This window comes from Triplophysa rosa, linkage group LG20 (assembly GCF_024868665.1).
Source record: "Triplophysa rosa linkage group LG20, Trosa_1v2, whole genome shotgun sequence".
Classification (NCBI taxonomy): Eukaryota; Metazoa; Chordata; class Actinopteri; order Cypriniformes; family Nemacheilidae; genus Triplophysa; species Triplophysa rosa.
The window spans coordinates 21,148,355-21,160,775 of record NC_079909.1 but is presented as its reverse complement, the minus strand read 5'-3'; the positions used below and the strand labels follow the sequence as shown (position 1 = coordinate 21,160,775).

The 12,421-nt window shown below is 40.8% G+C and overlaps 1 protein-coding gene across 9 annotated transcripts; it reads right to left on the bottom strand.

The window, feature by feature from the left end:
- Positions 1–4,746: 4,746 nt before the first annotated feature.
- On the bottom strand, positions 4,747–12,414 carry srsf7b (serine and arginine rich splicing factor 7b). 9 transcript variants are annotated; one of them, XM_057362448.1, is made up of 7 exons: positions 12,263–12,365; positions 11,703–11,902; positions 10,370–10,546; positions 9,135–9,206; positions 8,980–9,057; positions 8,798–8,839; positions 4,747–7,777 (listed from the first exon to the last, which is right to left on the bottom strand). In XM_057362448.1, the coding sequence occupies exons 1-7, from the start codon at positions 12,293–12,295 to the stop codon at positions 7,723–7,725; spliced, it is 657 nt and encodes a 218-aa protein (XP_057218431.1). In that variant the 5' UTR covers positions 12,296–12,365; the 3' UTR covers positions 4,747–7,722. The 9 variants fall into 9 exon arrangements, 6 of the variants coding, with proteins under 6 accessions (XP_057218431.1, XP_057218432.1, XP_057218434.1 ...); XM_057362449.1 differs by having other exon boundaries at positions 4,749–7,777; positions 11,703–11,883; positions 12,263–12,414; XM_057362451.1 differs by having other exon boundaries at positions 4,749–7,777; positions 9,135–9,203; positions 11,703–11,883; positions 12,263–12,414.
- Positions 12,415–12,421: the final 7 nt, after the last annotated feature.

The following is a 12,421-nucleotide window of genomic DNA, read 5'->3' as shown; positions in this document are numbered from 1 at the left end:
AAATCTTACATTATTTCATATTTAAGATGATGAATTATTTTTTTCCTGTTCATATTTGTGTTTATTATGTTATTTTGCACTAAAAAAGAAACCAATTAATAACTACAAAAATATCAATAATCACCTCGAGCTCCTGTTTACGTAAATCTTACTTAATCTTATACACTCACCTAAAGGATTATTAGGAACACCTGTTCAATTTCTCATTAATGCAATTATCTAATCAACCAATCACATGGCAGTTGCTTCAATGCATTTAGGGGTGTGGTCCTGGTCAAGACAATCTCCTGAACTCCAAACTGAATGTCAGAATGGGAAAGAAAGGTGATTTAAGCAATTTTGAGCGTGGCATGGTTGTTGGTGCCAGACGGGCCGGTCTGAGTATTTCACAATCTGCTCAGTTACTGGGATTTTCACGCACAACCATTTCTAGGGTTTACAAAGAATGGTGTGAAAAGGGAAAAACATCCAGTATGCGGCAGTCCTGTGGGCGAAAATGCCTTGTTGATGCTAGAGGTCAGAGGAGAATGGGCCGACTGATTCAAGCTGATAGAAGAGCAACTTTGACTGAAATAACCACTCGTTACAACCGAGGTATGCAGCAAAGCATTTGTGAAGCCACAACACGCACAACCTTGAGGCAGATGGGCTACAACAGCAGAAGACCCCACCGGGTACCACTCATCTCCACTACAAGTAGGAAAAAGAGGCTACAATTTGCACGAGCTCACCAAAATTGGACAGTTGAAGACTGGAAAAATGTTGCCTGGTCTGATGAGTCTCGATTTCTGTTGAGACATTCAAATGGTAGAGTCAGAATTTGGCGTAAACAGAATGAGAACATGGATCCATCATGCCTTGTTACCACTGTGCAGGCTGGTGGTGGTGGTGTAATGGTGTGGGGGATGTTTTCTTGGCACACTTTAGGCCCCTTAGTGCCAATTGGGCATCGTTTAAATGCCACGGCCTACCTGAGCATTGTTTCTGACCATGTCCATCCCTTTATGACCACCATGTACCCATCCTCTAATGGCTACTTCCAGCAGGATAATGCACCATGTCACAAAGCTCGAATCATTTCAAATTGGTTTCTTGAACATGACAATGAGTTCACTGTACTAGAATGGCCCCCACAGTCACCAGATCTCAACCCGATAGAACATCTTTGGGATGTGGTGGAACGGGAGCTTCGTGCCCTGGATGTGCATCCCACAAATCTCCATCAACTGCAAGATGCTATCCTATCAATATGGGCCAACATTTCTAAAGAATGCTTTCAGCACCTTGTTGAATCAATGCCACGTAGAATTAAGGCAGTTCTGAAGGCGAAAGGGGGTCAAACACCGTATTAGTATGGTGTTCCTAATAATCCTTTAGGTGAGTGTATAACCTTAATGTTAATATTATTTCTCTCTCTCTTACTCATGAATATGATGCAGTACATATTGAAGTAAATGAAAGTAGATTCAAATAATAATAAAACAAACACAAGCAGTTGCACTTTATTTCAAGAGAGCGAACATCAATGTGTGTAGCGTTTAAAATGAGAATTTTGGTGAAAAGTAACTGGAACCACCAAACAGTCTGACATCACTAACAGACAAGTGTCATGTGTGAAGATACATACAGAGATGGAAGACGGTTTGCGTTCTATAATAAAACAGCATCATGTCCTGCGGTGTTCATGAGGAAATGCACAAACGGTTGATGAGTTTAATATACAGCAGACGTAAGACATTGTGCAGATATCACGGAGCTGAAAAATGCCAGCTCTGTGTGTGTGGTGAGAAGCTATGTTTAGTTGAGAAAAACTTCAGAGATTATAAAAAACTTCACCTGTAAACAGTATTTGTAATTAAACGTTTCGATTCTGGGCTTCAGTGAGACGTCTGAATCGTTCGGTATCATCCTGAGCAAACCTTCTGGCACACACAGATGACGTGAGAAATATCTCACCAGCATGTTCATGAGGGTTTCATGTGTTTCAATAGCTCACCACAGGCTGACCGATAATAGACTCACTGTTTCAGGAGGTCACATGTTTCATTCGGTCAACAGTGAGAGAAACAGGTCGTGAAAATCAAAGATACCTTTTTATGAAACTCATAAAACCCTCTTATTACAGTTGTTCTGTCAGCTTGAGAAGATGCTCTTGAGTTTTGACTCTTCCGATGTTTCTCGGGTTAACAGTTTTACACGGGTCATGATGAATGAATCCAGATGAACAGCCACACGTTATCTGATGACTCTCTTCCAGTCTGCTTGAGGTTTGGACGGATGATTTATGAAGAACGCTGATGTTGACCTACATTCAGAGGAAGCTCTGGATCTTTCCTCAGATTCACAGCATCACACGGCAGCTCTCAGTGAACCACAAACGTGAGCAGCAATCCCAAACAGATAAAAACCCTGTGATGCCAGAGAAAAGAATGAAAATCACAAACACAGAGAATTGATTTCAGGCAGAAGCTGTGAGTGTACTTACACAACACACTATTGAGAGCGAGAGGTGTCTGTCACTACAGAGCATCACATGTTTCACACATCAACTCAAACTGCACATTAACACAACGAACGATTTCAACTTTATTCGGAACGTTTCAGCTTCACAGAAGAAAGTGTGTGTGGTTCTGTCTGATCTACACAACATTCATCTGAACCTCACGATCAGAGCCGAAGGAAAACAGGGACAGGAAACGGCCGGAGGAAGTCAGTTTAGTAACCAGAGCCACACAACTGAGGTTTCAATCATGCAGCTCTTATACCTGTCACACACACACACACACACACACATGTGGATGAGACGGCACATCACACATCACTGAAACATGTCTCGATGTGGAACACATCAGTTGTGATGATGACGCGTGTGTTTAACACGATGAGAGCTGAAGTGAACATGTGTGGCGTGACACAGTGATGGGAAGAGACCTGTCAGACCTTTCGAAATAGATGTGAAAGAAGGAACTGCTTACGTCATTTCATTGCCCATTTCCCCTAAAATCTGCTCACAAATACTGTGAAATCTAACGACACATCTGAAGTAAAACCTCAAAAAGTGCACAATCAACTGTGTGAACGACAGGACACATGTGTGTGTGTTTGTGTGTAGATCATTCACAATCTGCTGTATGCGATTCACACACACACAGCTGACCTCAGAACAGTGTGAGCGAGCGATCAGAAGATGACCTGCTGTGAGATCTGTGGGAGATTCTGCTCAGACACCGACATTCTATATCTGACTCCACAAACGTGCCAAAGACACTAAAAATAACACGAAAGTAAAACAGACCTGAGTAAAAACCACCCCAAATCCTCATCATCCATCTGAACTTCACGCGCACACACACACACACACACACACACACACACACACACACTTCTCACATCTGATCTGTTATCACCAGTGATGTCTGATGATCGTGATGACTGCAGGAAAGTGATCGAGTGATATTTGAAGCGAGCAGGTGACGTTCTGCTTTCAGCTGTTCCAAAAGTGAATACCGTTCATTTCAGCATTTCATTTTCACCACAAATAAACGCAACAATGGTTGACCACTGTGCTGTACAAAGGGGGAAAAAACAACATAACACAAAATACTGTAAATACACCTCAGCAAAAGTGGGACCGGTGACCTTTCAACTTCAATCTTGATCTTGGCTATGACAAAGTAATACTATCTGAGGATCGCAGACATCAAGCCGCCCTATTCACATTCACAAGATCAGACAAAGGAGGGTGACAGACTGTTTATACACACACAAACATACAGCAACATTTTCAATTCAACTCTATGTTGCACTGGCAACCAGTTTAGAGACATTAAAACCAGAGGAATGCGTTCTCGTTTACGAACCCTTGTTCAAATCTGGCCGGAACAAGGAGGATTTGGGTAGTCCAATATACAAGGAGTTGCAACAGTCCAAACGCGATAAAACAAACGCATGTATAACTTTTTCAAGATCTTTAAAAGATAGAAAAGATCTACCATTTGACAGAAGTTTCAGATGGAAAAAGCATGACTTAACTACTGAGTTAAGGGAGGAATCAAAAAGAACTCCCAAACAAGAGAGAGACATTCATCCTTTGTCTCTGAACTTACATTAGTCAGTTGAGTTGATCTGGATTCTGTCGGTTGGGATCTTCTGTTGGTTTGTAGCACGTAACTGTTGATGAAGGCTTTCTGACGTGTGATATCTCTGTTAGTTTCTTCATTTATCAGATTATTGATGAAGTCATACATGATGCTGCTCTGGTCCTAAGAGATTCGTCTGTCAACATTATTTAACATCTTTACAGTCTTTCAGCAAAATGTCATGCAGACACACTGATGAAACAGAATGAAGTTTTTCTTCATCTGAAGTGTTTGTGTGTGAAACAGCTCCGCCTGCTGCTGATCTTCAGTAAACCACACGCTCTTCGTTTACTTGAATTTATTTTGTTCCCTCGGGTTAGATCTATGGAGGACAAAAAATGACTCAAGTATAAATTAATAAATAAATACATGCATAAATAGATAAATGATTAAATAAACGCAGAAATAAATACATGCAAAAAATAAATAAATAAAAACATTCAGAAATGTATAAATAATAAATAAATGAATACATAAATGCGTAAAAAAATATTTACCTTGCATCATTTTTGTACTACTACATTTATTTCTGTATTTCTACATTTATTTTTGTATTTCTGTGTCCGTCTGTTAATAAGGTAGGCGGTTCTTCTCAATGCAGGATAGGTTGTTGCACATGACGTCACGTTACTGCGTCTGAGTAGCGCGAAGTGCAGATGGCGGCCATGAAGTGTTCTCTATAGGAATTACACAAACTCAAAGTGCCTCTTTTGCGTTGTTTATGGTTGCGTTGCTGTTCTTAAGGGGTGAAAATACAAGTATTCAGTGTTGTAATGTAACAAAGTAAAAATACTTAAGTACAGTCCTTAAGTATTTTTTGGGAGTATCTGTAAGGGTTCGATCTTTTGACAGAAACTAGAGTTTATTACAAGTAAGGTTTGACAGAATGTTGCGTTTCCCTGGTCGTGTTTAGGCATGCCATCAGAAAGTCCCTATTATCCGACTCGGCTCCTCTCGACGCAGACACAAGTTTACAAGCCACTTTTTCAATACTTGTATTTTCCCCCTTAAGAAAGGCATTGTGGTTTCATGGTTTGATCGATTTAGGCAACCATAAACAATGCAAAAGAGGCCGCCATCTGCACTTATTTTTATTGAACTTCAAAGAAATACAAGACATGTTCACATACAGGTAAAACTTATGTAAACATTGTCATATGTAAAGTATACAATGCATTAAGGATGTAAAAAGTATGTTCCATATCATCACCTTAGAACAGTGGTTCCCAAACTGGGGTACGCCAAGTGACGGAGGGGGTACGTGAACAAAATCCTGAAATCTATGTTGCAATCAACCAGGCATGTTTTTCTCACAAGCTAAATATACAGACGTGCTCCCGCTCGTGTACACACAGCAAAATAGAAGTCACGTAGTGCCATAAAAGGTCAAATTCATGACATCCAATACAAAAATATGCGTCCACTCATGCGTAAGCGCACGTCTTTACGTACCGCATTTAATTCGACCGCACGTGGCTTGGAACGAAGCAACAACTGCTTGTTAAATTAAAATGGATAAGTGGTTGCAAAGATTTAGGCCCGCAGCCACAGAAAGAAAATGGACTCCCAGCAGCTCGGATGACCCACAGTCCTCTGACCACACCCCGGGTCCCTCCGACAGCACTTCGGCTGCAGGTGTAAATCAACCACCCGCTCCGGTTGACACCGACACAGATAGCGATGCGTCGGAGACTACAGCGTCAACTCAGGTTCAGCAGTTCACAGAAAGACCATCAAAAAGGCGTAAATATGATGAGAAATACATTTCATATGGATTTACTGACATTGGCACTAGTGACGAAAATCCCAAACCACAGTGCGTTATATGTGCAAAAGTACTCTCTCTCATAACTGCATGAAGCCAGCGTTTTTGCGCAGGCATTTAGAAACAAAGCATGCGACTTTGAAAAATAAACCGCGAGAGTTTTTCGAAAGACAGTTAAGACAACTCGGGAGTAGTAAGGCCCTTAGAACAGCGTCAGAAAACCTTAACGAGAAAGGACTGGACGCATCCTACATGGTGAGTTACAGAGTGGCTATTGTGGAGAATGTCATTCTTTTATTATTATTTCTATTGTTTATATACGAGTCGTATATCATTTATTGTTTGATAAAAGAAAATGACATGCATTTATAATGCAAATAAAAAATGTTTGAGACCACAATTGTGACTGTAAGAAAGGGGGTACGCAGAATGATGTTAAATCCCTGGGGGGTACGCCATTGTAAAAAGTTTGGGAACCACTGCCATAGAACATAGAAAAAGATTGAAATGTACAAAAGTAATAGAGAAGAAAAAAGTAAAATAAATAAAAATTAAAACAAACCAAACACGACGGTAAGAAATTAAATTATACATCAGTTACAGTATATAAATTAAAGTGTTTACAAACTGAAATCGTCTTAATGGCTTTCTTATTTAAAGAAGGTGAAAAAGAATCCAGGTATAACTTAAGATCTTTTCGGAAGATGTTATATAATGGCTTATTATTGGCGAATTTACATTTATGTAGGCTATGTAAACTTTACAAAGAAAAAATTTTAAATGAACAATAAAACAAACATTGTTCAAGTCAGATTCATAATATCCCAAAATAATATCCTTAAAAGTTATTGTAGAACCCACTCTCAATATTCTCATAAGAAATGAGCTTATATCTTTACAAATATTTTCAGTATAACGTGACGTCATGTGCAAACAACCTATCCTGCATTGAGTACAGTTGTTTGTCCGTTTAGGGCTGCTGTACAAAACGTGGCGATATAATATATGGTATGTAGATATAAACAGCTTATTCTAAGGTATTACAAACATAATGGTTCATTCATTACGTAAGGTCTTTATATGCCTCTGAAGAAACAGTTTTGTATATTATATTGTATTTCGGTCAATAGATCCTCCTAAAAACGTCGTATTGTTCCTTTAAGCTTCTGTAAATTCCATTAGCATTGCTTTCTTAGAATGCCCTTACTCTTTGAATAATACCATGTACTGTTTTGTATTTCTGTTTTCCTTTAAAGCTGCTTCGAAACAATCCAACGTTGTAAAATGTACTATATTGATGGTATTGAACATTTGTATCACTTTTGTGCGTTTCTCTGAAATAGTAACACTATTTGTAATATTGAACTGAATATTACATTTCTGATTGTATATGTGTGACTAGAATATTACATGAAACATCTCTATAACAATACATCAACAACACAATAGTTTGACAAGAACAAGACAAAAAAAAAAAGATTTTAGAAGTCTAGAACGCATAATTTCTACACACGCGCCTGTTTTCTATACACTTCAAAAAAGAAAATAAAACAATACTCTTCATTTTCACACAGAAATGCTGTTTTTATTATAGTTTCGATATATGCTGGTGTGTAACAAAACTCACATCTACAGAAAAGAAAAATCAACTCAAAGGATTTCACACAAGAATCGTCCTATCATGAAACGCACAAAAAAAAAGCTTTTCTTGCATTTTAATGTGTTATTTCAGATAAATTCACTGCATTAAGCGTTTCATAAACCTTCAAAACACAAACACACTTCAAACTGCAAAACGTGAAGAAAAGAGTCAGAAGATCAGTCATCTCTCTCTGGGCTCTCAGTTCCTGCAGGACTTCGTGAGGGCAGCCGACTGAAACGAGAGAACGACTTAAAATGACTGAACCTGGGCCCGTATTCACAAAACATCTCACCACGCGGAGTTCTCCTAAACAGCAGTTTCCTCTTCACAACGCTGCTGAGAGCAACTTTTACTGAGGAACAGAAATAAATCTTAAGCTAAGAGAAAGGGCGGGGTTGACCTTGTTGCTATGGATGATGTCATCAAGCGTACTGACTATGACCACAGTGATTGGCTGATAGAGGATGGGTCTGTCAGTCATTTAATCATAGAAATATTATAGAATGAGGTCTCATGCTGACATATTTCAATTAAGATCTTAAAATATATGCCAAGTTACTAATTAAACAAGTGAAGAGTTCATTTGTAAAAACAGATAACTATTTTGTTTTTTATTGTGCATTCCAATTAATATCAATCAAACTGCAGTTGGGTTTTTATTATGTAACAATAACTCAAAATACCGCTAAATTTGATTTTTGAAATATTAAAAAGGACTTGCTGATTGCATGTCTGCATCTCAGAAACAGTTAGCAGATATCTTTATGGTTGAGCTCATTGTCATGAAATCTTTCTCAAATGTTTAGGTTTCAAGGCAGACTGCCGGTGTAACAGCCATTTAAGTTTTGTTGTGTGTTGGTCTTCGTGACTTAGGAGTCCTTTTCACTACTCCTAACATCTCGCGGGTTTAAGAGCTAGTTTTAGCGCCGAAACGCTTTATGGAATACTCTTAGCAGTCTTAAAATTAGGACTGACATGCCCATTATTTTGGACCAAGTTAAGAGCTACTATGTTTAACCTTAAGATGTTTTGTGAATACGGGCCCTGAAATCTACTCCTTTAGTTCCTAAAATATAATGGATAAATACTGTTTGCAGTCTTTCATGCACATCACATTTTTACACCGCGTGCGCGCGCGTGTGTATGTGTGTCACCTCCTCGCTGCAGAACCCAATGACACAAAACCATGTGACTAAAGATCTGACTGATCATATAGCATGAGATGATGAGATGCAGGTTTTTATAGGTTACCTGCTCCTGTGGGCGGAGCCAGAGCGAGAGCGGGATCTTGATCTAGGGAGGTCAGGAGAAAGAATCAAGAAATACCAGCGCAAACTTTTAAACTGCCACAAGAAGACTTCGCAACGCTCATCAGGCCAAAGACGACAGCACCAGCACCGCTGACAGGTACAGGTGAGCAGGTCAGAACTCACCTGGATGGTTTGGGCGTCACAGATCGAGAGTGTCTGGGAGATCCAGAGCGAGACCGACGAGGAGAAAAAGACCTGGACCTGAAACAAGACACAGGTTCACTGCTGATAAAATCCACAAAACCCACACAAGACCGAAGAGAGCGTGGACGACAAACCTTCTCCCTCGACTGCGACTCCGCGAGCGACCGTGTCTCCGGCTTCTGGATCGAGAACGCGAGCGAGACCTGCTTGAGTCCGGAGAGCAGGAGGAAACACAGAGCAGAGAGAGAGAAATGAGTCGTAGAAACAGAACGTGAATCAACGTAACACATACAGTACACGTCAGGGCTGAGTGACATATCAAATATTCCTCACGCCAATACAAAAATTCATTCGACAATAGGAGTCTGATATACTGTGGCACTGCATTTCACGATATAGTCTGACGCTACGTATCGTAGAGCTGTTGTGATCTACATCCAAAAGATGCAATTCAATCAAACAAAAACTTGATCATGTTTTGGTGATAAATCCTTTCTTTCAATTCATTTCAATTTTGTGAGCAGTATGAGATGGGTCTTTAACATTGTCTTTGATTTACACTGATTTACACAGCAGGAAAAAATGAAGCACTCAATCAAGTTCACTCAAGTGAAAATATATGAAAGGTAAAAAACACCCATCAGCTACGTCACCCAGCCCTGTTCCAGCATTACGACTCATCTGAGTTCAGGCTATGGAAATGATACACAGAGAGACACATTATTTGGTACTTGAAATAAACCTTGCAACTTTGCAGGTCGAGGTCTAGCAGATCTAGACGATCTAGAAGTATCTATCATCAGCCGACCTCTGCATCTAGTCGTTCTCTTCGATTTCTAACGATGATCATACCGACAGCCAAATCGCTTGATCGAGGCTTGATAGAAGTGTGCAAGGCGCTTTTTCTAGACGGGATCGTGGTCTGTCGAGGTCTCGATGCTCTTTATCAAAACCGTGGGCTCGAATCGCTAGCCAAATTTACTCGGATTGGCGCTCTCATCTGGTTCGGGGAGGGGCTATGCATAGTTAAGTAGCAGCGGGAGGAGCCTCAGCGAAGGGGTGCCCCCGTCATAGCAGGCGATCGAAAGTGTGGAATTTGCTAGATGCCTCATGAAATCGTAAAGGATCGTGATTCTCTGAATCAAACGATGAAACCTGAAAGGTTTTGACCAGGTCAGTCATTAAAAGAAATCCCAAGAACATTGAAAATAAAAATATCACTTTAAATAAAGGAAGAAAACAGAACCCCCCACCGCCAACAAAGGAACAAGTAAAAGCACAAAACCAAACAAACAGGAGAAAGTCAAGCAGGCAGCTAGAGAGACGTGACAGAAATCATCAATAACATTCAGTCACAGGTGAGCTTTACCTGCTCCGGCGCCGACGGCTGTAACGGTGACAGTCGTACGCGTAATGGCCCTTCTCGCCACACTCGTAACAGCGGTCGCTCGGGTCGAAGGGACGGCGAGTCGGTGGCCGATCGTATCGGGAACGCCGCGGCATTCCTGTGGATAATTCCACACGCACACGAGATCCACAAATCACCCTGAAACCCAAGAAAATGCACAGCTGATGACGCCACTGCCATTGTCAGACAATAGAGAATGTGAAGCTGACGTCACGCCCTATGTTGCATGTTGCAGTGGCGCCGCCATCTTGGGAGGATCATACTCCACTGCTACTATTGTTTTGATATGTACCGTTGCTTGTTTTGTTTGAAATATGGAGAAATCGAAAGTGATAGAACCAGGGGCTTTTCCTGAACGACTCTGCGTAATGCCAGCAAGACCGACCTACCGGAGTTTTATTTCCTAATCAAACAAGAAAAACCAAACACTGCATTGAACGCACTAGCAGAGATCCACCCAATATGGCATCATTCTACGCGGCGTGACGTAGCTTCACATTCTCTATAAAAGGATTTGACTAGGGCTGGGTATCGATTCTGATGTTCCAATACGATTCCCTTTCACAAGCTCTCGATTCGATTCGATTCGACTCAATGATTATAGATTTAATACAAATCCTATAGATATTTCTATAAAGATCTTATATATTATATAAAGATCAGTAAATATCAGATTACAATGGTGAATAAAAAAATGAAATGAAGAGCCACAAATCTGTATATTAAACTTTAAACACACTTAAGTATATTGAAACCCAACAGTCGCATGCCTTGATCAAACAGGATCAGGTTATTTTACATTTAAGATACTGTATAACAAACAAAATTTCACAAAATTAGCTGTAAAGAGGGGCTGCAATCATATGTGAAGGTGATGTTAAATTCGACGACACACCCGCATCCGCCATGTTAATGAAGCAATGAATGAACGATACCCTCCCTGTTGTAACATCCACCCGTTGTAAAAGGAAAGGTGACATCTAGTGGATAGTAGTAGCAACAACATTCACGTTCATGAATGTTCAGTGCTTGCGCACATAGGAAAGAAAAATAACCGATTCACGGCTTTTGAGAATCGATCGCATTTAAAAAAAACACGATTAATCGATTTGTTTGCCCAGCCCTAGATTTGACAAACATCTTACATTCGCTTGACATGGTGAATTTGCCACAGACCTCACCTCTGACGACTGTAAAGTGTGCCAATAACGCACCCAAACACCAAACTGAAATCATTACATAAACGCGTCCTGTGTGTGTAAGTTACACTGTTGTCATGGTAACAGTCACTCACTTGCCGTCGACTCCACGCACCGCGTCCTCGGCGTCTCTCGGGTCTTCAAACTCCACGAAGGCGAATCCCGGAGGATTGCGCGCGATCCACACGGTCCTCAGCGGCCCGTAATAACCGAACGCGCGCTCCAGCTCACCCTTACCGGCCCCGGTGCCCAGATTACCCACGTACACCTTCGTTTCTGACACAAAGAGCGAAACCTGCGCGTGCTTAACATTATACTCAATGCAAACTTCATATTTGTAGTTATTTAAAGCTCCTTCTTCAAACCCCATCAGTTTTCGAGTGTAGAGAGAACACATTCCAATACAACGACAAACATTTACCACACTTAAATACTGAAACACAAATCATTCTTTTAAACCAATCATCTGACAAAGCACAAATCCAAACAGAATATTTGCTGGTCGGAGATGTTCGCGAGCGCCATTACGGTGAGCTGCTCGCGCTAACACAAACCACAAATCTGCATTTAACAAACATATTGCTCTGAATAAAGGCTGAGAAATTCTCCGTTCTGCTTCCACGTTTAGTTCGTGTACATGTTTAACGGGACTCACCGCCTCCGTGTCGCCCGTATCGCGACATATCATCAAACAATCAAACCGTCAGCAGCAACCTGACAAGCGGGACACGTCCGCGCATGCGCCCGCTGAAGAACACAGACTGCATTTCCCATGAATCCGTGCCCGAACCAGCTGCCCAATCGCGATCGTTCA